Consider the following 26,093-nt stretch of genomic DNA (forward strand, 5'->3'; position numbering starts at 1 on the left):
TAGCAGTGACTGCAGAGTATTGGACCTCATCATAGATCTCATGATAGTGGGGCGAGGTAAGACTCATGAAATAATCCCGTTATGCTGGTATCACCCTCTTTCTTACAGTAAAAATCCTTGTTTGTTCAAATATTGGCGGATGAATCTTTCCCATCAGTAACGTTTTCCACTTGACACAGTTTCTATCATGCAGGCTCATAACTACAGTAGGCTAGAACTGACTCTGTGGTACTCTTGCAAGATTATACAAAGATAATCTTCACTTTCAGAATCACCTATACTGAGTAAAAACATTACTTCAACCTGATAGTGCCACCTGGAGCACCCAGGTCTTGGTACACTTTCTACCAGTTAAATCACCTGGGATTAAATTACCATGCTGAGAATTGGAGACCCTGTGGTAGGATAAAGACAAGAGTACATTGGTTTATGGATTTCCAGCACACAGGAACAGAGACTTAATCAGGAAATAAAACTGCAATTGGTTCCTGTTTGGGTCCTGTACCATCACAGACCATCAAGTCTTCCTGATAAAGCAGGAAAAAGAATGAGTAATTAATGATTTGCAATTCCAAACTGCAGTTTCTTAGCTGGTGTGTTCCTAGGGGCCAACAGCAGCTCAGGGTCATATTCAAGAACAAAAAACTTTAAGTTCTGCAACACAACCATTGCAACATTTTTTAGCTGCTTCGAATCCAAAATCCTAAACAAATCCTATAGACTTCCTCTGCAGTGTGCAGGATGACCTGAGAGGCTCAGGGCCAGGATTCTGAAAGAGCCCAGCTGGGAAAGGACCAGCTTAGAACCAGCCCTTCAGAAACAGCTGCAAGTGGGCACTGCTGAGCCCTTCTGCCTCCCTGAAAAAAAAAAAAAAAAAAAAAAAAAAGAGGGGAAAAAAAAAAAAGAAAGAAAAAGGGGAGAAAAAATGGGGGTGGGAAGTAGAAACCAGGGTATGGGGTTTGTGTACATATTCCCTTAAAAATTTGATGGGAGAGAAGCCAAATATGGGTAAAAAATTGTTTGAGAAACACTACCTTAATTCCATCCAAGTATAACCCGCTGCTGAACTGTACTACGCATCCTAGGACTCTTGTGTACGCTCTCAAAAAATAGTCAGTAGCAAATCTAAATTGCAAATGAAGCTATTCTAATCTTAGCTACCTTAAATACCTTACTACATGAATCCTTCAGGGTGGCAGATGACTAGATTTAGATTTCTTTCAAGTTAATCTCATGACAACCATTTGTGAGATAACACAACCTCTATTTTTCCACAGCTCTGAGGCAGGCTTTGGCTGTTCAGCACACACTAAAGACACCTTTATTGCAGCTCCTTGATTCCCAGCTCAAAGGAGAGCTCAGCTACCTCCTGGTTTTCAGGCCAGGGTCTGTGTAACCCTCTGTGTCTCCACAAAAGAAAATCTGCTAATCAACCAACAGCATGCAAGGTATTACTGAGGCTACAGCAACGTCCATCCAGACATTTACATCCAGTTTGGCAAAGCACTTTCAGAAATCCGCTACAGAGAAAACACTATCTAAAACTAAATCTATTGCATGCTATTTATTAGTTAATCACCAAACATTAAAGTTCTTGGGATGATTTCTCAGAAAAAACTACATCAAACTCAACCGAATCAATTTAGGGAAACAGATACTGCTCTCTGCTCTAATAGTTTTTATCTCAGTGTTTGCTATTGCTAAATTTTCTGTGGACATGTGATTTCAAGTGACATATTTCAAGCCCACAAATCTCACACCAGCACTGCTAGGAAAAAAAGTCCCCTATTTTTCCACATCTCAGTGACTGCAGTGAGATTAAACTGAGGACCAAAATTCTAAATTGAACTATTATTACTCTCATTGATGTAAATAATACAGTACTTCAGAACTAAACCCACGCAATGAGAAGTCAAAACCTGATTGTTTTTAGCTTTGCTAGATTGCACCAATAAAAAAATGCTAAATCAATGTCAACACCTAGAAATGCAGAGTGAAGACATCTTTTCATTTAAATAGTCTGACAGGCAAACAGATATTCAGATTCCTAAAGTAGAACTAATGGCCTATGCACAAAACAGTGCTGTTTCAGAAATAAATCTGAACTAATGAGCACTTTTAAATACAATATCCACAGCTATGTTGGCACAAGGGATATGGGACATGGAGTGCTGCCTTAGGACAAGTGGCATAGGAGTAAATTACTTTTATACCATTTCCCACTCCTTCTACAGGTTTTGTCAGGAGAATGGATATATCTTACACTGCATTCTGTACTTGCTGTAGTTTGTCACAGGAATGAATTATCACCATATTTTAATGCTTCAATACTGTGCATTTTTATTCTCATTATATTCTCCCTTTTTTTCTCAATCTTGTGAGAAAAAAATTATAATAATAAAGAGAAAATAGCAGAACATTTATCCATTTATCCAGTCCCTTGACACTCTTAAGATTGTAACCAGAACAGAAAATTATATGAAAATGATTTGTTCTTACACTAAATATAGACACAAGGAAAGAAATAAGTTTAAAATTAATCAGATCCCTGAAGAATAAGAATCCTTGGTCCATCTTCAGTGCCCTAGAATGTACTTCTACATAGCGTGCTGTCATTAGTTCAGGTTGGACTAGATGATCTCCAGAGGTCCCTTCCAACCCATACAATTCTGTGATTCTCCAATTAAACATTGACATCTGCCACTGTCACGTGGACTGCTGTGAGATAACACTGCAATTGGACCTGATACCCCGTTTTGACACAATATGGCAGAAAAAAAAAAGGGAAGCAGAGCAGTAGACCTGTGACTATTTTTAACAAAAGTGTAGACGTTATGAAGACTGAGCTGTACAAGCCCTTGTCTCTAAGCCAGACAGGGACACATTTCTGCTGACTATGCAGTCTTTAAGACAAATAACAAGCTACACTACAGGTGCTTAAACTTAAAGTTTTTCTGGGTACATATTTTTTTCTTCCTTGAATGTAAATGCTATCTGTTTATAAGAGTAACACATTATAAATAGTATCACATAATGCTCTTTCTCTATCTATTTAATGAATATGCGTATTTATGTATGTGTGTATTTATAACTGCATCTATATACACATGTAGCTACGTATATAGTAATGTTATAACAAGTATGAATAGCTGAACAACTCTTTGCAGGTAGGCTTAGGATCAGCTTGCAACTGAGCAACCTGTAGCAATTGTCTGCCTGTCTCTACCCAAGGATAAATGTAACAAAAATTATTCAGTGTTGCCAGTAGTGCAATGCAACTCAAGCATAATATTACACCATTTTAATTTTCTTAGATAGTGATCCTCCTGGAAGAATCAGAATGAAATTTTGGGTTGAATTTCCATAAGCATAAGGATTTATTGCACCCCCTCCAACTTCAACACATTCTTCTTGCTTAAAAATAACCAGCTCTTATTGAAATCAATTTAAAAAGAGAAGTCCCTCCCTGGCATCAAATTATCATGTAATCCAGAACGTGGGTACAGGAAGCTCATAATAAATCCATTTTTCATCTGAAATATACTTTTGTGGATATCTACATATACATTAAAACCAACCAACAAACAAAAAACCCAAACTGGTTGACAAGAAGCAACTAATTGCAAGCTTTAGCATGGTCTTGTAGTAGTTAAAAATTCACATTGTGTGTGGAAACCTAATAACAAAGTCTGTTAGCCATATATCGGCAGTGTAGGTAAGCTTTAATAATTTAAGAATCAAATAAGATTTCCATTAGTCCTGGAAAGCAAGCAAATTACTTTCATATAAATAATACAGTGATATTATTTTAGTACCACATTCAAGTTCTTTCCCTAATTATGCGTTCAATAGCAAAATAATGAAAGTATAAATCTATTGGTATTCAGAAAGAAAATGGAAAAGTATAGCCAAAGTCCACAACATTTACAAAAGATGTTAGATTTTGTGGATGAGGAAAACATATTTATCTTCAGACATCATAAATTACGGAAATATGGGTCACAGAGTCTGAAACCACAGAGCAAGTAGTCCTTCATAAGTTTCTAGTTCTTGCCATTTGTCATGAGCAAATGATAAATGATACTTTTCAGAAGGTATCATTCCCACTTTGGTCAATACCTTGTCAGGAATGACAATAATGTCTCATGAAAGTTTAAGAAATGGCACGTATTAGATGCGTGGGCAACACATGAGTACTGCAATTCTTGAAAACCTGAAAATGAAGGATAATATAAATAAATGAAACTGGATATCTAAATTTAAAACAGCAAACTTAAGGACTTTGGATTTTCATGAACAAAATGGCATAAACAAGAAACAAGGCCACTGTAAAGAAAAGCCCCTTTGCATTCACAGTAAAAAGAACAAAAGGTGACTTAATAACTCCCTAACTCTCAGAAAACAATGGGAACCTTGAAGAAGTGGCAAGAACAGTGAAACTAAAGATCAACAAAGACAAAACAATATCAATGTAAGCATCTCTAATACCTAACAGCATTACTTATTAGTATCTGTGTTTTAGATGGGATGGAATAAAAGAGACAAGGATTTCACTTTTGTTCTTTCAGGTAGCGTTTAATGCTAACAACAACAGCGAAGCCAATTTTAAGACAGCCGTGCAAATCTCTCATGAAGAATCCTCCAGATGCACATAATAACCTGTACAAGAATTAACTACGTAAATAAGCACTGACACAAGTTTTAGGGGCATTACGAAAGATTGAGAAAGTAAGATTTAATCAAGGAAAGCTTCAACAAAAATCAGTCTCAATGGGGCAGCAGGACACTGAGTTAAGATACTGAGTACACTGTCTATGAATATAAATTTCCCTCTGATTGGACTTGACAAATGTTTAAATACTTACCTTTCTCGTAGCTTTTAGAGACCCTCTTCAACCATCACCATGCAACCTGAGATGGGACGGGTAAGGGGCCTTTGGTTTTCTGCTGCTCAACAAATCAAGTGAAAACAGGAGGATCTTACAATGGATTATCAGTATGCAGGAGAAATATGCTCATAGAAGAAAGAGACCTGGTGAAATTGTAAGAGTGGAGAGAGACCTTTCAGGTGTACCTGTGGAGCATGCTCAGAGTCTGTAATGCCAAATGCCGGATCTACTACAGAAGGATTTCTGGTACAACTCCTTAATACTCCCCCTCCTGGCTATTTATTGTTAAAAACTGCTTGAGTCTCCTCTAGCTAACCATTATGCTTACCACCCCAAAAAGGCTTTTGCATGCTGGAAGAGCTCATCCTCTGCAGCTGCCTGGAAGGGATCCTTGGAGATGCTGAGCTGCTGTCCCTACCAGTTTTGCTAGCAGTGATAACAACTGACTCAATTAAGCATCTCCTGATTTTGACTTACCCTTGACCAAACTACCTGTTTTATTTTTTCCTTAAGGTTTTATATCTTTCCAAAACATTGTTTTGTGGTTTTTGTTGAATGGTTAACAACCTCACTTCAACAATTCTACTTCTGCTTAAAATGTTACCTTTCTGACCTTTCTGCAGAATTTCTCACAGCATTTCCTAGCAGTAAGAGAAAAGGCTGCATAGCAGGACACTGTGAGAACTGAGACCTTGAACATCAAATGCATCACAGAACCCTTGTCTGTGAGTTACAAAGAGAGACAGTTCCCTGGGTTCTATTCTTTGCCAGCTTTGGGATCCCCATTTCTTTAACATGCATCTCTAGGAGGAGAAACACTCTCAGTTTCTCCCAGAGTTCACATAATAAACTCAGCCAGGCTGGAACAGAGAGAAGTCCCCTGTCCACTGCGATGTCCAGCTCAGAGTCAGTCAACTGACCTGCCAACGTCCTAATGCATCACAACAATATGAGATCTACTGCTAGTTCCGGAGCTTGGATTTTGTCTTTCAAGGCCTCATACAGTGAGCCGCAATATGATATTCAAAGCTTTCCTTTCCCTTCCTTTCCTGTTTTTTTTTTCTTTTCTTCTTCTTTTCCTTTTCTTCTTTTTTTTTTTTTTTTTTTTTTTTAGCACTATGGTACTTTACAGATGGTGTTTAATACAGCAGTGCACTCAATCAGCTGTGGCAGAACAAGCCATCAGCCAGATGCTGCCTTCTTCTGCAGGACAGGTGGGACCTGGCTGGCCAGCTTTCTCTCAGTCCTACCAGAGATTTACATAGGCCAGGGCTCTTGGCATGCGTGACCAGTGATACACTCCCCAGTGGTCATGGGTGCTTCTCATTAATCACTGACATAAATATGGTTTCATGTACGTGACGGAAAGTAATGAAGTTTGCGGGAAAGCTGCATTTCCAGCCTTGAGCACTGTGATGAGAAAGTAGTCTGATACAATTCACTCCTATTCTTATAACTGTATTGTGAGAAAGGGACTGAGCAAGCAATCACTTCTCACTCTGATTACTTTTTGCTAAAGAAGGGCACAGTCAGCATGAGCCCTGTGACATCTAGTTGAGACAAAATCAGGCCACAGCATTTTGTATCACCACTATCTACAGATTATAATATCAGGAAATAGGATTGATATTTTATCAAATTTATGAAAGATTTTTAGCTAATATCTTCTCTAATGGACCCACATGTGCAAAGATCTTGCAAATTCTCTCAATAATATTGAATCCTGTTGCACATAGGTTACACACCTTGGGAGGGTGTGTAACTGTTGACTTGCAGTTTGGCACCCAAAATCTTTCAGCAGAAAAATACCCTATTTTTTGTGATGAGGTCTGCATAAAGGACATTTTCAACTGAAGAAAAATGCAAGAACAGCTTTAAGTGCTAAGAGTAATATACAGTTTTCATTCTGTCTTCTGGAATGAACAGAACTGAATAATAAAGAATATAAAGATATTTCAAAGCATGTGAGGATTAACCATTGTGTTTGCTTCAACAGACAAGGAGAATCACAAAGATTTCTTCTAAGACACATCAGTGTTTCTGCTCTAGCTGTCTGTACTGGCAAGCTAAACCACATCTTGAGGAAGACACAACGGATATGACACACTACTATTAATAAAGTTTAAGAAACAAGAAGTTGCCAAAAAAAAATCATCAGTCCTGAAGTACAATGACAATAAATATATAATGAAATGCTTGAATATATCCAGGAGAAGTACTGAAGAAGACCTGGTACCACAAAATGAATAAATGAAGGGCTAATGCTAATGCCATAAAATCTAACTAGTTTAGATTTTTTGCAATTTTTACACTGATTGGCAAAAACAAGTATTCCTACTACTGTTCCCCAAGATAGTTACAGTTAAGCAATAGACTTTTCCTGCCAAAACAGCTTTTGCCAGACATGCTATAACTGACAGCTGTGTCTGACAACAGGATTATAGTTTGGAGGACATTCATTTAGGCAATTTAAAATGATATACATGACTTCATGTATGACAGTTCATCCATGTTAATTCCCAATTCAAACAGGAAAAGTACCGGGAAAGTAGATAGGAAATTATTAATGTACCATCAGTACAGTGTAGCAGTGTAGTAGTGTCAACCATCAGCGTAGCAAAACCTCATGCAGGACATTGAGAGTATGAGACAAGCAGCTTTATGTTAAAAAAAAAAAAAAAAATCAGTTTCACTCAGTCATGTCACACACATGTGCACATACACACAAGAACTGAAATGGAGGCACCTAGGTGGTCAGCCTTCCCATCTTGGGTGACACAGAGGGTGAGAGCTACTGAGTCCCCACCAGATCTTCTTGGTTCTTCTTAGGCTGGAGGTGACATGCTGGTTTGGATGTGCTTTTCTATATTCTTTATGTGTAGAGTGTAATTCCTCTTCCTTATGCATTGTTTATTAAGAATTACTCTATGTCTCTTGTCTTCTGATCTGTCAGAAAAGCTGTGTATAGACTCCATGATATCCTGAAGACCTTCTAACAGAGGTGCCATCAGGTGCCATTTTTGTGTAGCTCCTTCTGGTACTTCAGCACCGCAGCATTTCCATTCACTTTCTGCTCAAACCAGTCTTCACGGCTCTTTATAATTCATTGCACAGATAATATAATCACAAAATTATATCAATGAATCATGTGCTGACAGCTCCTGACACTTCGCTAAACAAAAACAAAACACCTGCTCACTTAGAAAACAATGTCAGACTCACTAAAGAACTGCAGTGAGAAAAAGACAAATTTAGTTTAAAAAAAAAAAAAAAAAAAGAGGTATATCATTATTCTAGGACTTGACACCTCTTCATGAAAATAACACTGTTCATCTCTGTAATGAGAAACTACTGACACCAACAACTTTCCTGGGAGGTTGCCTCATGGATTACACAAGAGTCATTCTCAGCAGATGAGCATTAGAGACAGACAGAGGTGCTTAAGAGATCTGGGGGAGGAAGGGTTGAGAAACGTGCCAGAGAAAGTCCCAGAGAGGGACCAAGCACAGCCAATTAGCCATGTTGAGGGGCCTGGGAATGCCATTCATCCAAGAGCAAAGCAGAGATTAATTGAACGTTGTTAGTGTAGGTAGCACACATAGTTAAACTACATGTTTCTTAGGCAGCACCTGCCTCTGGGATGTTGTTGGTCATGACTAGAGGCTGGTTGACACACTTCTGAGCTCTCTACCACGTGTATCTCACCACACCAGAGCATAGTTAGTTCCACCCTGACATAGCACTGTCCCCAGCTGTTCCTCATCCCTGGTTGTGCGGGGGTACCTCTAAGACATCCTCAGAAGCTGTGTAGACCATTAAGACCTCACTGCACAAGAAAAGGATTTGGGCTTGAGTTGACATCTGCAGGAACACCCACTCATTTCTGCCTGGAACACCAGCCTGTAAATCTTTGTGTATCTAAGGATATTTTATCTTTCTAAGAGAAAGAGCAATCTGGCAGCCAGAACATGCCCATCTCATGTGGAAAATGCAAATTCAAGTTCCTACTCAAAATCAGCATGGAGAACTGGGTCTGAGCTTTTTGGATGCAAAGTGTTACTCAGTGCAGTATAGCCTAGTGGCAGGATTACAAGCACTTGTGGATTGACAGGCAGCTGGGTAGTACCAACAGCAGTGGTGTCACATGAAGATACATCCAGGACCTGTCTGCTTGATGAATTTCACCTAAGTTTGCTGAGGTCAAGGTTTTATATTTGTAACAGTTTTGTGCTTTTCTACCAATAAATTGTTATCGTTATTAATGAAACTATGAGGCGTTCCATTACTCATAATCAAATGTCACAACTGAAGCACTGAAAACAACACTCGAAACTCAGTTCAGTAATTCATATGAAGAATAAGCAAAGAGAGAAAATGTGCTGCGCCAAATTTCCTTAGATGATCACAGGGAGGATTAAATAACATTAATTCTCTCATTACTCATCTCATCATAAGGTCAACTGCATTTAAAGGCTAAGTGAGCCTGTAACTTTGAGATCTTCAGAGAAGTATGATTGCTGCATCTTAGCAGCTTGGAAATGTCAATTGAAGGAAGTGAACCAAACTAGTCAATAAGGTTTATTCTGCTTTCAGCGTGATCCTAAACTTAGAGCAGATACTTAGGAAACTGTTAGAAAGGAAAATAACAGTAAGTACACTCCACTACAAGGAATGAATTATGGTTCTAGCATTAGCTAAGTAACAGAAAAGACTTAGTACTGAACTTCTTCACACATGAACACCGGGGTACAGCCCAAAACATTGATCTCTGTATCAGTTGTTTCCTGAGATTTGCAATGCTAACATTTCTGCACCTCAAACTGACACCAAAGGCTCATCATTTGTCCTTCATTTGTCCCTGTTCAGCAGGACAAGGCCCACCCCACGGGGACTTTAGGAATAAAGACAAACACACCAGACTATTAGCAGTCCAGGTAATACTCTCCACCCTCCTAAGAGCATTGTGTGCACACTGAAATGTTTTACAAATGTATTACTGTCACAGTGACTTATTGTTGAGATTTTTAGTGCAAACACAAAGGAGAAAGGGATCCAATGGAAGACAAAGGACTATAACATAAAGAACTTCAACAGTTGCTGACCTTTCACTATATAAACCTGTTAAAACAGTAAAACAATTAAAATGAAGATTTCTCAGCGTCTATTTATGGGTTACACATCATCTCATCTGTGTATTAATCCAAATCCAGCATTCTTCTTACAGCCATACTCAGCTGACTATGGCCTGCCACTGAGTTTGGAGTTTTTTTTAACTCTTTCCCTTCCCTTCTATTGCCCAGTATAAGCCCGGTACGGTGGGAGCTGGTAGGACAGCCTCAACACCATAGCACAAAACATCTGATCCAGTGGCAATGGCAATGACAGAACTGATCAAAAATTACTGATTTTAAGCAGTAGTTTGGATTGCCTCCACCTGGCTTCATGTGTTAAAACTCACCAGCTAAATCAGTTAGCTGTTTTCTTTCCCACAATACGAAGAATACAACCACTATCTGAAAATTGCAATGCAGTCTTCCACCACAGTTTCTTCCAGGCACCTAAATGTCAATAGTCATTGTCATAGCTTTCTCCTTAAATCAAAATGCAACCTTTTCTTCTGGTACCTACTGTTAAAATATCAACCCATACTCCTGTCATCTCCCTCTTTGACCCATATAACCTTCTGCTTTATGGTCTCCCCGAGACACACATAAATTGTCTCTGATGCATGAAAAATAACAAAAAGACGTGAAACAGAAGGACAACATCTGTAAGGAAAGCAATGTCTAAGCCAATCTGCATATAGCTATTGTGTTCTAAAATATGCAGCCTAAAGGATATATGCTTTCTAATTGCCTGCAATCATGGATAAATAAAAGGCTGCATTACTACGAGCTGGTGAAGAGAAACGATGACTTATTATCTCTATTTGGACTGCAAGTCATAAAAGAGACAGAATAAATTTTGAATCCCTCAGTGCTTGACACTTCCAGAAGATGACAGATACGGGCAAAAGGAGTCCTCAGAGACTATGAATGTGAGCAATTAGCACCACCTATTAAATACTTTCAAGATATTCTGCAATGGGAACAGGTAGACAATGTGTTTATAATTTAGTCAAATCATTAGAATGCAGAGGCTCATAAAAAATTGGTTTCAAACTTGGTAATCTCCTGTCACTCTTCTTTTAAAAATTTATTCTCCACATTCTCAAAAGCCTTATACATTAGAATACATTTTCAAGTGGCCTTTAATGTAGATGCCTTTTATATAATTGCAAAGTTTGTCTGAACAGTTGTTGGCATTCCGTGCAGAGGTGCACAACAGCACATAACACTGAGGCATAAAACCTGGCTCCTGTACAGTGAAAACCCAACCTTAATACTCAGAAGCACCTCATCAAAAACTATGATGCCAGCTGCAGGAACAGTTTGCCTCTGTTTGCTGGGATACACAGTTAGGGCTTTATCTGTCAGGGATCTCAACACGCTGCTCCTGATGCAGGGAAGCAAATGCGAGACTAAATGTAAATGTTCTCAATGATTATCCTCCTGCTATGGACATACTCACAGGGCAGCAGGTGATTAAGTGCTTCACAGGATGCCAGCCAAAGAGTGAAGGCAGTGCTCAGTCTTAGGAAGAAGCGAAACTTCCTAAGTACTGCAAGACCACACGTCTGCATATGTATGCACATACATACATTCCTTTACATAGTTACAATCAGGTACGTGGGAACAGAAATAAGTCACTAAGAATGGCTTTCAACATACATATAATTCCTCAATTATTTTCCAAATAGGGCACAGAGCTATACATAATTAAGATATTTAAGAGCTAGAAGAAGTTTCATCCTTTTCAAGACTAACTATTCAGGACACAATCAGGACCATATCAATATACAAGAAACACCAGTTTCCTTTAAAGTGTTGTGGAAGAAGATTGCCACTGCAGTGTAGTGGCAAGAAGAGGAAACTGGCAATCTGGGATTGTTTAGTCTAGAGAAGAGGAGGCTCAGGGGAGACCTCATTGTACTCTATCACTTCCTGAAGGGAGTGTTGTGATGAGGAGGGGTTTGGCTTCTTCTCCCAGGCAACAAACAGGACCTGAGGAAATGGCTGCAAGTTGTACCAGAGGAGGTTTAGATTAGACCATAAGGAAAAACTTTTTCTCTCAGAGAGTGGTCAGGCACCGGAATGGCTGCCCAGGGAGGTGGTGGAGTTGCCATCCCTGGCAGTGTTCAAGAGGCATCTGGATGAGGTGCTACAAGATATGGTTTAGTAGCTTAGTGGGTAGTAATGGTGATAGGAGGACAGTTGGACTAGATGATCTTGTAGGTCCTTTCCAACCTTGTGATTCTATGATTCTATGAAAGCGCTGGATCATTTCTTGACTGTCCTGTTGATCTTCCACAATCATTCCAGGTATTTTTCTTTCTCCTTACTTATCCCAGCTGTAAAATGAGGGAACCATCCCACCTCTCCTTCACATTGCACGATGAAAAATGGTATTTAAACACCATCCCAAATCCACTCATACTGTGCAAACTTTTCCAATAACTTTTGTAGCTGAGTCTGGATCAGATGCCATAATACTAACCCTACAATTATTATTATTTTACTATTTTATTATTTTTAATATATATAGTTACTAAACATACACTGAATATGCATAGCTCCCATTTTTCACATATCTCACATTCTTATCACCATGGCCACTGGAGCAGATAAGGTGAGAAAAGTCAGATTTAATTACATATATTTACCATTGTATTTCTCAGTTTACTCACGATGAGCAATTTTTCTCACCACACAAACCTTCAGACTGGTCACAGAAGATGAATGTATTTTCCTTTAAAGGTCTGTGTAATCTGTGAGACACAAAGACATTAAGCCATTATATTTTTCTGAAATCATGGTGTCTTTTGTAGCAACAGCTGTGTATTTAGTTCAACAGTGAAACTCAAACTGCTTTTGCTAATGAAAAGGGAGCCAAATAACCAAGTGCTGGAATGAATTTCAAGCTATTGAGAGCGGACAGTTGGCTCATTAAATGTGCCCCTCATGAATGATGTCCCTTCCCTTTAGTCTGGCACTGAAATAATCCAGATTTACTTTCTATTTTGCAAAGTATTTTTAGAGCCTTCTGTGACCAAAATAAGATATAGGAGATTTATTCCACAAATACGTTTTGTTAACTTGCAACAGCAAAACTTCAGCATTTACCAAATAAATACATGTCGATTTTAGGATAAATGACTTTCAGTGCAATTATTTGTTTATAGGAATCTTTTACAGGCTTTCCCTTTAGCACTGGACTGCTGCACATGTATCAGAAAAAAACATGAAATTTCAATAACGAGAAGAATAATTGCCCCTATGTTTCAAGTACACATGGAATCACGGCCTCACTGAAGGCCACAGGAAAATTTCAATATGTACATGAAACAATATTTCCAATATGGAATTCAAGCTCGAAAACACCAAATAAATAATATAATCAAGATGAATTTCAACGTTTTAATTAGTTCTTATTAGGGCCAGCTGCAACTATCAAGTTTTCTTTTTCCTTTGAAGAATTTAGTTCTATTCTCTTCTCTGATTGTCTCCAGTCAGCGTCACCCTCAGTTTCTCCCTTTGTGACTTAGCTCTTACTTTTGTCTGTTTTTGTTCTCCAGCTTCTGTTCATTTTTAATTGTGTAAATTTAATTGCTTCTCGCCTCAGATATACTTACATAAAATGCTTGCTCATTTTGTGACAGGACTGTTCACTGTGTGCAGCAGCTGAGCAGCCTGGGCCCTGACTTGGAGACTGGCACAGAACTCTGACAAAAGGGTTCTGAAATGTTTGCGTCGATGCAAAAAATTCCTCCAGAGCATGTGCTGGGGGAAAAACTGAGCCATCCTCTTGAGGCCCCATTACAAGGACTACACCAAACATGTTCTAATGAAGGTCCCAGATCACAGAGCATTAAAGAGTGCGATGACTTAACAGCTGTCAAGAGGTGTATAAATTACTCCAATACTCCCCAGTTCTTTGGGTCAGTGGAGAATAGGAGGACATAGCAGTATTGTAGGGTCATAATGTTTGCTGACAACATACTGGGCTGTGCTAGGTAAAGCACTGCTAACAGACTGATGGATGTGATCCTTTCACTCAGCTTAACTGATGAGACACAACTGGAGATCTGGGGCCAGTCCTGGCTTCTCCATTACAATAGTGGCATGGCACTATTGAAGAGTATCCAACAAAGAGCAAAGAAGGTAATTTAGGATCTGGAGCATCTGGCATTTTAGAAGAGATTGGATGTGCTGAGATTGCAAGAGGCAAGTGGTGAAAACTGAAACAAAGAAAATGCCATTTAAACATAAGAAATACAATTTACTTTGATAGTGATTGAACACTGGTGCCAATTGGAGAGATACTATGGAGTTTCCACCCTTGGAGAAATTCAAAACCAGACAGGGCATCATGTTTTCCAGTGTGACCCATTCCCTGCTTCTGTGATCCTCTTCCCCCAGGCAGTGAGTTTGGGCAGGGGACGCAGCCCATCATTCTGACTTCTTCCCCACTTGCCAGATACACCACCTTGAGCCTGATACTAACATCTTGTTTTCCCTAATTGTTTTCTAATTTCATCCACCTTCTTTTCAGACATCAATCCTCAAAAAGTATATTTTAGGCATGCAAATTTGAGGGACAATTTTATAACAACAGTTTGCTCATCTATGACTAAAACATTCAGATTTAGATAGCTAGAACTCCATAAGTAGCCAAGCTTTATTCCTAATGTCTAAAGCTGATAAGATAAAAAAGGCTATTTACATGTTTCCATAGATAAATATGCATCCAAATATGGATTAGTTCTAGATTTAAAACACTTGAATTTTCAAGCTTATTATCTATTAAATCAGTTTTTATTTTTATTAGACTTCTTATTATAAGCACATGCACAGGAGAAAACATCTGACAGCATCACTTGGAAAAAAAAAGATGTACTACACAAAAGAATGTGTGGATGACAGCTGCTACTCCCCCTGTAAATCCCATTCTGTCATTCTTGCATTGAATGGTATCCTCTTTTGCTTACCATTCAGTACTGATGAACACAGCATACCCAGGTCCTCTGAAGCTAAACTGCTGGTGCTGTGTACATTTCCCTGATAATGTACACTAATTCATTTTTCTCAAAGAGAACAAACCATACAAAACACAATATTCAACTTACCAGTGGAAACGCTGATGAATAATGTGAAAACATCTCAGTCGTTTACATCAGCACAAAGAAAAAACGACAGACTGAAGGCTGCATTCAGTCTTAAGTTACTCAGAGCTGGAGGGAATTTGGGAGCATTGTTCCAGCAGATCTCCACCTCTGCTGTATTATACTTCTACAGAAACCCCAGATGCCTGCCCCTCATAATCCAAAAGAGGCATGGCATTGCTCACAATAATCATGGGGAATCCCTGGATTTGCCAGTATTGATGAGTAGCTCTTGCATTCCCCTGCGGAGTTCAGCACGGAAGTCAATCAATGGGTGTTTAACTCCGGCTGGCACACTCTGCACTCACTCCTGCAGTTTCACAGCTCCCGCCTCCTGCCAGCACCAACTCCAGAGCTTTTTTCTGCAGGGCTGGCAGCTGCCTCTGTGCCTCTGCTTCAGCCAGTGCTGCACAGAGACATCTCTGAAGTCTTGGCAAGAGAACTCAAAGAGATTCCAGCAGCAGAGGAGATCCCCTGCCAGACTAGAGGAGCAAAGGACTGAGGGAAGAGGAATCACTGGGCTATTTAATCCTTTATTTTCATGGCTGTGTAAAGGACAGCAGGAAGCATGTGGTGCCAAAGGAAAGAATTTTGTATCAAAAAGTAGCACAATTCCTCCTGTAAGCCTTTCCCCGCTCTCAGAAAGCAGTAACTTTTGCTTCTCAGAGGGATCAAAAAGAGTCCGCCAGGGTGACAAAAGAGAGGTAGAAGTTAACCTCATGACATGGCAATAGGATGAACCAGTATGAAGGAAGATTACATTGCAAAGGCCTTCTGTGGCTCAGGAGAAATTATCTTTGGTTCAGCAAAAGAGGAAATGTAACACCAGAGGATTATGAAGTGAGGGAACACAGAAAAAAATGACAAACCAGAGAGAGGCACCTTAGCAACAGTACTTTGAATAAACAAAGCTGAAGGGGTCACGGCAAAAGAGAATCATTGTCAAGGCCTATACAGTCAGAGGGGAATGAGCTACCGAAGAGCTGCTGTGCCAGGTGCAGGAAGACTCCAACAACACCAGGTGGGAACAGGGAGGAAAATAAAGAAAACGGGAGCTAAAGACTGATATCCAAAAACACATTTGTTGATAAGGGCAGCCAATCTATAGTGTCAAGAAGAATCAAGAGTTAAGAAGAAAATTAACAAGTAGAAACCTATCACTATCTCAACAGGAGAAAAGAAAGCAATAAAGATTAAGAAGTGAGGAACCAGGAAAGAAAGCTGTTTAAGAAAGCAGGTGAATACTGGATTTTGGAAGAGGAATGGAAGTTTTCAAGGCAGTCCATCAAATAGAAAGATGATAACAAAACAAGGGCCTTCATGCTTGGGACACTAACTAGAGATAACAACATGAGCAGTTCCAGCTGATGGAGGGAGGATGGAGCATACTGAAGGAGATATGAAATATAATTAGAGCAATCTGCACAGCTTGTTTGGAGATCATAGGGATTACAGGAATAAAACCAGCAATGGTTACAGGAAGGGAATCTAATTGGTACTTTCATGATAGGGCAGGTCTGTGACTACCGACATTTATTTGAGAAGAAACCTCAAGAAACGAAAATGGAAAAATAAGGCAGGGTAAAATAGATGCACGTGATAAGAAGGGAGGGGACAGAGAGGAAGGAAGAGTAAGGATGAAGTCAACACTTCTGTGACAGCAGACTGAGAAGCGTGTGGAAAAAGTTGACGATAGAAGTAAATCATGCTGCATTTTAAGTGCAGAGGCAAATGAAGTGTATGAAATAGAATCTGCATTCTGATGGGGAATCCAAAGAAAGAGAAGTGAAGACCAAATAAAGCAAGTCATAACTTTTTGTAAGAGGAAAAGTGAATGGAAATGAGTGAAGCGATGCAGTGAGGATATGGCAACAGCCAGCTAAAATGTCAGATTCGGTATCACCAAGGAAAAGTAGCTCAAGGGTGAACATGCCGGTTTAAAAGTGATAATTGTTGCCCCATAGTCAATGTCTTATCAGTAATCAGAGTTAGCATTTCTCATTACAGCTGAAGTCCAAAAATTGATCGGAAAGCTTCTTAGATCAGAGTGGCCATGCAATAAACAAACAGCTTTCATGAGAAACAAACTGAGTAGGAGCAAAAAAAAAAAGAATCCCCCCTTCAGGGTGCAGCCCTGCTCTGCTGATTATCTCGTAACTTTTTCCTCTCCAGAAAGTGCACTTTATTTTCAATTTCCAGTCTCCCGCATACCTCCTTAGCCTTGTGCCTCAGCATTTACAAAGCTTTAACTTGTCAGCTCTGGGAGTTCTCTGCCTTTCCTCTGAATATTAGTTACATAATAGTTTGAGCTCAACAATCAAAGCAGTGATAGGTCAAAAGGAAGATTTGCCTGAGGTGATGGAGGAAGTTGATGGCAGAGCTTGAAGCTGAATACACATCTCTCTGCTATTCAGACAGCACAAAAACCACAAGAGTCTCCTTCACTGTTTAGATTTTGTTGGCATTTTTTCAAAGCACTCAGTATCTAAAGCCAAAGCTAAGAAATGCAACGGCACTGGAAGAGCTAATAAGCCAGAGATACATCCCCAAATGACACTGTTTTCTAACTCTCAATGGCACTTCTATGCTATTGTTGATACACAACATACCTTACAATCCAAATTTTCCACAACATTTCTGCTGTACTTCTCTACATCATGTCAACTGTTGAGAAGACGGGAGAGAAAGTAAGTTAATTTTGTTACATTCAGTCTTGGACTTTACATTCCTCATCTTCAAAATCTGCAAGTCCAAAGTTGTCATAACTCTTCAGTACTGACATGATTAGTTCTAAAACACAGAGTCAAAAAGTCATTGTTCAACTCCCTCACATCTGTTTAGTGGGACTAAAATGACAATTATTGAACATTTTAGCTGGTAGGTACAACACTGAGATCTACAGGAACACTTCTTGACATGCAGAATGCTGTGACATTTACCTATCAACAGTGCAGGTTGCAGCAAGTAGGCCAAGCAGGGCACCTGGAGGGCCAGGATTCCAAGGTCACTCTCTGAGAAGACAGCCATGATTAAGGTGACACCAACCTCCTAGCAGGACAAGGGGAAATGGTTTTAAGTTAAAAGAGGGAAGATTTAGGTTGGATGTTAGGGGGAAGTTCTTCACTAGGAGAGTGGTTAGGCCCTGGAACAGGCTGCCCGGGGAGGTTGTGGATGCCCCGTCCTTGGAGGTGTTCAAGACCAGGTTGGACGGGGCCCTGGGCAACCTGATCTAGTAAAGGTGTATGTTTGGTGGCCCTGCCAGGCAGGGGGCTGGAACTTCATGATCCTTGAGGTCCCTTCCAACCCGGGTCATTCTGTGATTCTGTGTGTGATTCCTGCACTTCACGTTGCCGCTCTCCAGATTCACTAGGGGTTATGTTTGCCTGAGATCTGCTAAGCAATGGGTCAGGCATTGTGACATTACTCTCCTTCATGCCATGATACCTTTTTATCAGAAGCTCCAGGGTTTTTCCTTAGGTGAGTAACAAGTTTATCTGTTCTAGCTTCTCCAGAAAATGCCTTCAGAACTGAAAGAGAGACATCAAGTATTTCAGATCAAAAAAGCTGTGAAATGAATAAAAAGGAACAGTTATTATTTGTGCTGATCTTTTTATTATTAATGTTATCTCAGAGTTTAGGCACTCCAGCTTATAAAGAATAAGCTTCCACAGCACTTGATACAAAAAGAGCGCAAAAAAGATTGTTCCTAGTCCTGTAAGTTTATAGACTAAAGGAGCTGATGGATTCAGACAGATGGGGAAAGGAAGAGCAGGAAGAATGTAATTACGGTCAGCACTGCAGTAACATTCCATCTCAGACTTCAAAAGTTTTTATAAGCACGAGGAGTGGTTCAAGGAGTGGCTCAAGGACAATAGCAGTGAAATTATATAAAGCAGAGGCAAAGCTAGATGCACATAGAACAATCTATCCCTGTTTCTACTGCTGTTTAGGAACCTCATCAGAAACTGTTTCTTAAAAGAGAAATGATTACGGAAACTTTTCTTGCACAGGCATAGGAAAACACTCTGGTAACACAGTCTATCACGAACAAATGCTTAACGGGCATCACAAATTCTTGGCACAATTGCTTCTGGTTATTGCTGTGCTCATTCCAAAGAGACACACTTTAAAACTCTAATAATTGTGTAGAGGTCTTTCGCACAGATGTCAGCATGCACATTTTCCACTGATAAACAGAAACTCTAGCTTCCATAAGGAACTAGCCGAGGACACTGCTGTGCATTTATAACAGAAACATTTCAGCCCTGCTCTGCAGCAGTAGAATACTATGTGAGACACAGCGCTCCCACAAGCAGCTTTGTCTGAAGCAGAAAGAACCAGGACTTCTGACCGAGTGCTGTGGATGTCCACAAGTAATTGCCTGATTACAATCGGCTTCACTACGTCTTTTTTGTTGTAAAGGCACCATGCAGCTCTGCACGCTATAATGTTTTAACATCTGCGAGGAGGCTCTTGTTACGCTGGCACTAATCAGTACTTGGTACCGCTGCCCCATCAGGACCCAAAGCGACAGGAGGCACCTCCGACCGGAGGCATCTCGCGCTATTTATTCATTTCCAGAGGGACGAGTGCGCAGCTTATCGTTACACTCGGTGCAGCCTTAAAGCCGGCATCCTTCCCATGCCAGGCTCGCGGGCTGCAGCCGCTCACACCCCAGCGGGGCCCCGCAGCCCTCACAGGACACGGCGCCCCGTCTCCGGCTCAGGGTGGAAAGGCGGCACCCCGGGATGCTCGGAGAAGCCGAGGCGGGCCCCGCGGAGCAGTGAAGGCCGCAGCGCGGCACCTCGTGCCCGGCGGGAGGCGGCCCGGCCGGGTCAGCCCGCCCCTGGCTCCGGCCCTCCACCGCCCCTTCCTGTCATGGCGGCGGCCGGGACCCAGCGGCGCGACGAGGCGGCGGGACGGAAAGCGGCGCTCTCCAGGAGCTGAGCGCCCGGAGCACAGCGGGGACGCCGCCCGGCCCGGAGTCAGCGGCGCTGCGCTACGGCTGGAGGTGACCGAGGTCCGCAGTCGGCGGAGGCCGCCGTGAGGGCAGGGCCTGCGGGGCGGGACGGGCCGCGTGGGCGGGCGACGGCCGCTCAGCGCTACCGAGGGAGCGGGGAGGGAGCCACGCGGCTCCCGGTGGCTGCGGGCCTGGCCGAGAACGGGGCCGGACGGTTCGTACAAACAATCCACGTTGCCTCTGTCGTCCTGTATGCACAGTTCCCATGGCCGTGCCGTGCCAGTGGTTTGTGTTGGCCATCCATCCTGAAAGCCCAAGGATGGAGCGTGCAGCGAGTGTGCTCTGACCTGCCGCCATCATAAGGCTTCTGAGATTTGTTTCAGCCAAGTAGCAAAGGAAGTGAAAAGTTGATGGCATTAAGTTGCATATTTTTGTAACTGGTTGTTCTACCCCCTACGCAGATGTTTGTAATACAGCAATCTCATTGGTTGGCTTTTGGGACTAGAATCCAAGGGAGAAGGAAGGGAGGTCCTATCATGTTCCTTTTGTTTCCCGTGTAGATATTGCTGAAGGAGTTGCTTTCTACTGCTTTCATCGTTAAACTTCCTTGTGGGGTCAGCAGCATGTCTTCCACCGGGTGCACCTCAAAACTTCTCCTGGTCCTCACTTCACTGCTGCTGGTGCTGCCAGCGGTTGAAGCCATGGACGCAGGAGATACCATCGCCTTCCTGCTGGGTCTCGCTGTCAGCGTCATCGGATTCTGTGCCTGCCTTGGCTTGTATGCCAGGAAAAGAAATGGACAGCAGTGATTTCAAGAAGATGCTCAAATGAAGTGTGTTTCCTAACGTTGCTTGGGGTTGAGGTCTGGGATTTAAAACTGTGCTTCAATTCTGGATAACTTTTGAGAACTTGTAGTTGATAATCCTGCAAACCCTCTTACTGTGCAGTACAACAGATCAAGACCATACTCAGTAGAAGGGATTTGTAGGATCTGTCATCATGACAGTAAGATGATTTTACATTGCTTGTGATTAAATAATGCCTTAGAGAAGGGTGAGAACAGTTTGAAAGGGGGAAGAGAACCACAGAGTGGTTCACAGGAGACAGTGATAAATGGAATGTATGAGGGAGACCTTCAGTAAGTTCTGCAATTTTGGTTTCAGGGGTTCATCAGGAGGAAGCAGCTATTAGTCTTCCAGTCAGGATGGGAGAGCTTTGGAAATACCTCTGATGAGATAAGTAGAGAGCAGACTGCATGTGCTCACATGGTTTGTAATGACAGCACCTAACAGCTCACTTCCACTGTTACAGAGATGAGATTGGGGAGAACTAAAAAAACATGGAAAACTCTCTTCTATTTATTTTTTATTTTTATTTTAGAATGTGCCTTTTCTGTAGCCTGTGTTCTTGTTACCAGAGTGGGACTGTTCTACTTCAACATGTAAAGCTATGTGAATCAAGCAGGGGTTATGTTTTGTTGTCACTTTGTTTTCAGCACTCAGTTTTCCTTTAAGCATGCTGAGTAAAGTGGTGTCTTTTCTTTTGTTTTTTTTGTTCGCTTTTTCCCAAAATGAAGATTTATTTTTCTGCTTTAGTGTGGAATTTATATGTAGTGTTTCTGAATTAGACAGTTATTAAATTTTATCAGGACAATTGTGCACATTTCTTTTGCAATGTGGAAACAACTTGTTTTGTTAAAATCCTGGGTTTAGTTGACAAATCTGTTATCCTTGAGTGTCTTCCTCATGATAACGGTGTTGTTAGTTAAGCACTTAGGCTTCTTATCTAATTGATACCTAAGAGTTCCACAGAAGAATAGGACCAAAAACAAAGTGAAAAATGTTGATTCAGAATTCTATTGATGCTCAGTCAAACTGGGTATTTTCAACCATATAATTGTTATATGGTTGAAAGAATCTACTTGGTAGCAGATCTAGAACCCATTTCTTTCTTTTCAGCTGTGTCATTTCCACATTGCTACTAAAATGTCAACCACAAAGCCCTCAGGCTTATGAGGATGTTCTCACTGTCATCTTAGTTGAAGGAGCACATGAAAGCAAATAAATAACAGCAGGGAAAAAAAAAAAAGGGAAAAAAAAAGTAGCAGAATGAACAGTGGAGGAAGGTGAACTCTGCGGTTCACAGAATTTAGTTCTGATCTTGTGCTGTGGGCACTGCCACTCTTGCTAGAAATCTCATCTTTTATCTTTCGAAGTTGGAGAAAAAAGGTAAAATGTGATGCAGAGTTATGTATGTTGGTACTGTTCCTCCTGTTTCTCTGTTAGCGCCTCTGTTCAGTAGAGCACAAAGCAATGGCTAGAACTGCGAAATAGGGTTTACATAAGTAGTTGGATGGGCAGTTCATGTTCTACAAATTCTAACATTTTGATATTCCATATACCATATGTGGCTGTTTTGACTTCTGTCTGCTCAGAAGCTGGAGAGAGAAGCCCAGTTTATTTCAGTCTCATAATTGTGTCTGTCTCTGTCTCACGGTTAATGGAGGAAGGTATAATGAAAGTGTCCAAATATTGTGGGGTTGAAACTGGGACTCAACCCAGCAAGCCACATGAATCTTGGTTTCTGCTGTCAAGCTACTGGAATGATATTGGTCACAAAGTTGTTCTGCAGAAATGCAAGCCTTGCCGACTGTCTTTTCTGGTACCCCCTTTAATGGCTTCCCAAGTCCAAAATGGGACAGCCCTAAAATGAGCTCTGAATAGTAGTGTCACCTTCTAAGTCCACTATATGATTTTTCAGTGGAGTGGATGCAAGCACACATCATGTGTGATCTTCTGCATTTGTACTTGGCTAAACCATTATTACCCTTAAAAACATCAGAGCACCCAGCAACTTCAGTACGCTTTGTATTCCCCCGAATTTGAGAAGTCTGCCTATATTTCAGTAGAGTATTAAATAATGCTTTCAATAGTAGAAATTTTATCACAAGCAGCTTTTCTCAGACTCCTTTAGACTCATCGATTTGGAAAAGATCCGTGGCAACAGTTTCACTGTAGTACAACTTCTTTGTGGAATAATTAGCATCAGGCTACGGAGAACTGAGTAACCATGTTCTTTGCCTGAAGCTCTATGTACTTCATTGAAAGGTGCTTGCACAGGATAGGAGCATTGTTTCCTGGGTTCTGACAGAAGCTTTATTGTTGAAGACTTGCATTTGTCAATGACTTGAGTGTAAAATTTGATATCCCTGTTTTTCTTCTGCTTTAATAAACTTTCACATAAGATCTGTTATCGGTCTGATGAAGTAATTTTTATGAAGAGGAAAACAGAGATGACAGAAATGACTGAAACTGCTGAAATTCCTTTTATTAAATATTTTCTTGGGTACTTTTGCTTATGTTAGATGACTTAAGTTGACGTTCTCTTCCATTCTGTAAAATGTGTGTACGTCTCTCTGTCCTGTTATTGCTACACATGAAAATTATCTAATTTTGGTATTAGTTATTTGAAAGCACTTCAGAGGGGCTCATCCTCTTACTTTGAATGTAAAAGCTTGCAGTTGTGCAGGAGCCTGTTTCTCTGGCACAAGGGAAACTTGAAGCATTTATTTTTCTATTGGACTGTGAATTTTCAGCATTATTACGCAGTTGCCTTTGTGTCAGAAAAGCCATTTATGGCAGTTTTCTAGCTGAGACCCAAGTATATAAAGGACCATTTTCTTCTGAAGAAAAGATGTTCTAGTGCTGTATAGTTATTTGAATGATATGTTTTTTACACTTCAAAAGAGGTTGTTTTATCCCAGCATTTTATGAAAGTAGGGTTCTTGTTTTTTTGGGACTTCAGTTCAGTAGTGCACAAAGCAGTTTTGTGCACTGAGTTAACACCATTCGTGGCTGGATTCTGAGCAGAAAGCAAAAACAGCCTGACAACGCCTACCTCTTAACAAGCAACCTACCCTCTCATTAGTGCAAGAAAGTTGTAAATGAGGAACAAGTAGCTTTTGACTACTGTGATTTCCATCTGCCTTTACAACAGTGTAGCTCAAAACGAGCTGCCCCACAGCATTTAGCAGCCAAACTACAGTCCCTTTGTGAATGGGCAGATGTCGTTTTTGCTCATTGCTCACCTCCAAGTGCTGCACAACAGCCAGGCCTTGCTGCTTTTCTTCATTCAGCTGTACCTGAGAACAGAATGCAAACAGTGCATCCAGTTCCTAATGCCCCTGCCAGAAACTGACAAAACACTGCTGTGAACCCTTTCTCCCACACAGATAAATCCTGATGCTGGCGGTGACACTGCTTTAGTACTATACTGACACTCAGCTATTTTATGCCATCTTCCATTTGTAAGTGTTGTGTGTTTACAGATATTAATCCTTGCATACCCCTCATTTCCTTCTATGAATGAGAAAAGTGGAAATAGTGAGTGACTTCACTGTGGTGTCATAGGAAGCATGTGGTATCTTGGGGAGGCTCACTGGGATTTCTGGAGCATACTGTGCATACAGTTTGCTATCAGTGTGCCCCTGCAATTGGTGCTGCCCCTGGACTAGCCCAGAGACACTGTGTACTGACTAGGCACAGTCTGAGTCCAAGGTTCTTTGCAAAAAAGCTGTTTACAGGAGCATTGTGAAAATGGAATAGGGGAGCTGAATTCACCATTTTTAAAAAGATATCGCATGACTAAATGGAAGAACTGTAATAGGTCTGTTGCCATGGTAAGTGCTCTAATTATTATACTACAAAAGTAACCTTTCCATTCATTTTTACATCTGCCGAAAGGTTTGGCAGATCTAAGCTGATGTAATGTCAGGAGATTCTTAAGAGTGGTGGAGAGGAGGGCTTGGATCTGGTTGTCCTCCCATTTTACACTGAACAAATAGCTAAGAAGTGATGTGAAGTCAACTCAGAGGGGTTTGTTCACCAGATTAGAAAAATAAGACCAGTACCTATAATTAAAAGCAGCAAAACATCTAGGGTGAGCTTTGATGATGTTAAAGATACACAGCACCCAAAACATTTCATTCCTGGTGAAACTGTCCTTTTAACTTCTGCACAACAAAGTTTCAATGTGTTGGATGATGACTGAAAAATAAACCCTACCACTAAGGGTTAGTTTGTATGAGAATGTAACCAGCTTTAAAGTTACAAAGTTTTTTCAGTTCATGTGAATAGGCAAGAGTACATAAATACTATATTTCCAATATAAAAATGAAAGCTTCTCAGCAAGCAAGCAGGAATGTACATACTAAGGTTTGGTATGGAGACTCTACTGTAAAAGCACACCTATTCTGAACTGAAAACAAAAAAAAAAGAACAATGAAATTAAACAGATATTCAAAATATTTCAAGATACTGACTCGTCTCCCCAGCTGCCCTATATTTGCAAATATGTGGGAGGCTCTGTCAAATTTAGGAGCAGGCACAACAGGCAGCTGGCACAGCATTTTGTTTCTGGATCGTTTATCTTACCAGAACCAAGATATTGATGAGAAAATCAGAATGAAGCAGCCCATTGGAGTGCTAAGTAGAGAGATCAAGCTCTTGATGATTTGGAAGACCTGAAAGTAGGGTGGCCCCTCACAGATCTCTACTCTGCAACCATTGCAATTGGAAGAAAGCATGTTGTTCCCATATCCTAAGGTTTGCTGGTGGGTTGGGTTGAAGTTTTTCTTCTACCTGAGCTTCATTGTGCTGGCTGAGTTCCTTCTCAATTGTTTTGTGTTGGAGATTTCATCTAGAATCCACGTTTCCAGCTGCTCTCCCAGCTGCCTTCATTCACAGCACAAAAATGCTCATGCACATCTTCATATTGATACTTTGCAAATCAAAGAGCTTGAAAATTACCTTTTCTCTCCAAATGGGGTCAAAATATTGCAGAGCAACACAGTTCTCCAAAATTCATTAGAGAAGGATCTGTCTTTGTCTTTTGTTCTTCTGTTAATATGCACATTGCTATAATACAAAGATGAAATGACACAACATCATGCCCCTTCCAAACCCCCTCACAGAAAAGCAGCAGT

The 26,093-nt window shown here is 40.7% G+C and overlaps 1 protein-coding gene and 1 long non-coding RNA gene across 6 annotated transcripts in view; one reads left to right on the top strand and one right to left on the bottom strand.

Moving 5' to 3' along the window:
- The window catches only part of LOC107309244, a 40,470-nt gene extending 20,528 nt beyond the window's left edge, over positions 1 to 19,942 (bottom strand). For all 3 annotated transcript variants that reach the window (XR_004306332.1, XR_001553129.2, XR_004306331.1), the window contains exons 1-4: positions 18,595 to 19,942; positions 18,090 to 18,198; positions 17,760 to 17,814; positions 12,652 to 12,756 (exon numbers count right to left, since the gene is read on the bottom strand). This is a non-coding gene — a long non-coding RNA (uncharacterized LOC107309244). The remainder of the gene's footprint in view (positions 1 to 12,651; positions 12,757 to 17,759; positions 17,815 to 18,089; positions 18,199 to 18,594) is intronic.
- Positions 19,943 to 20,005: 63 nt separating this feature from the next.
- SMIM30 (small integral membrane protein 30) lies at positions 20,006 to 23,360 on the top strand. Of its 3 annotated transcripts, none has more exons than XM_032442961.1 (2): positions 20,006 to 20,170; positions 20,671 to 23,360. In XM_032442961.1, exon 2 carries the CDS (start codon positions 20,734 to 20,736, stop codon positions 20,917 to 20,919), a length of 186 nt encoding a protein of 61 aa, XP_032298852.1. In that variant the 5' UTR covers positions 20,006 to 20,170; positions 20,671 to 20,733; the 3' UTR covers positions 20,920 to 23,360. The 3 variants fall into 3 exon arrangements, with proteins under 3 accessions (XP_032298852.1, XP_032298857.1, XP_032298864.1); XM_032442966.1 differs by having other exon boundaries at positions 20,021 to 20,161; XM_032442973.1 differs by lacking the exon at positions 20,006 to 20,170 and adding an exon at positions 20,303 to 20,324.
- The last annotated feature ends 2,733 nt before the right edge of the window (positions 23,361 to 26,093 follow it).

The sequence above is a fragment of the Coturnix japonica genome, chromosome 1 (genome assembly GCF_001577835.2).
Source record: "Coturnix japonica isolate 7356 chromosome 1, Coturnix japonica 2.1, whole genome shotgun sequence".
NCBI classification, from domain to species: domain Eukaryota; kingdom Metazoa; phylum Chordata; class Aves; order Galliformes; family Phasianidae; genus Coturnix; species Coturnix japonica.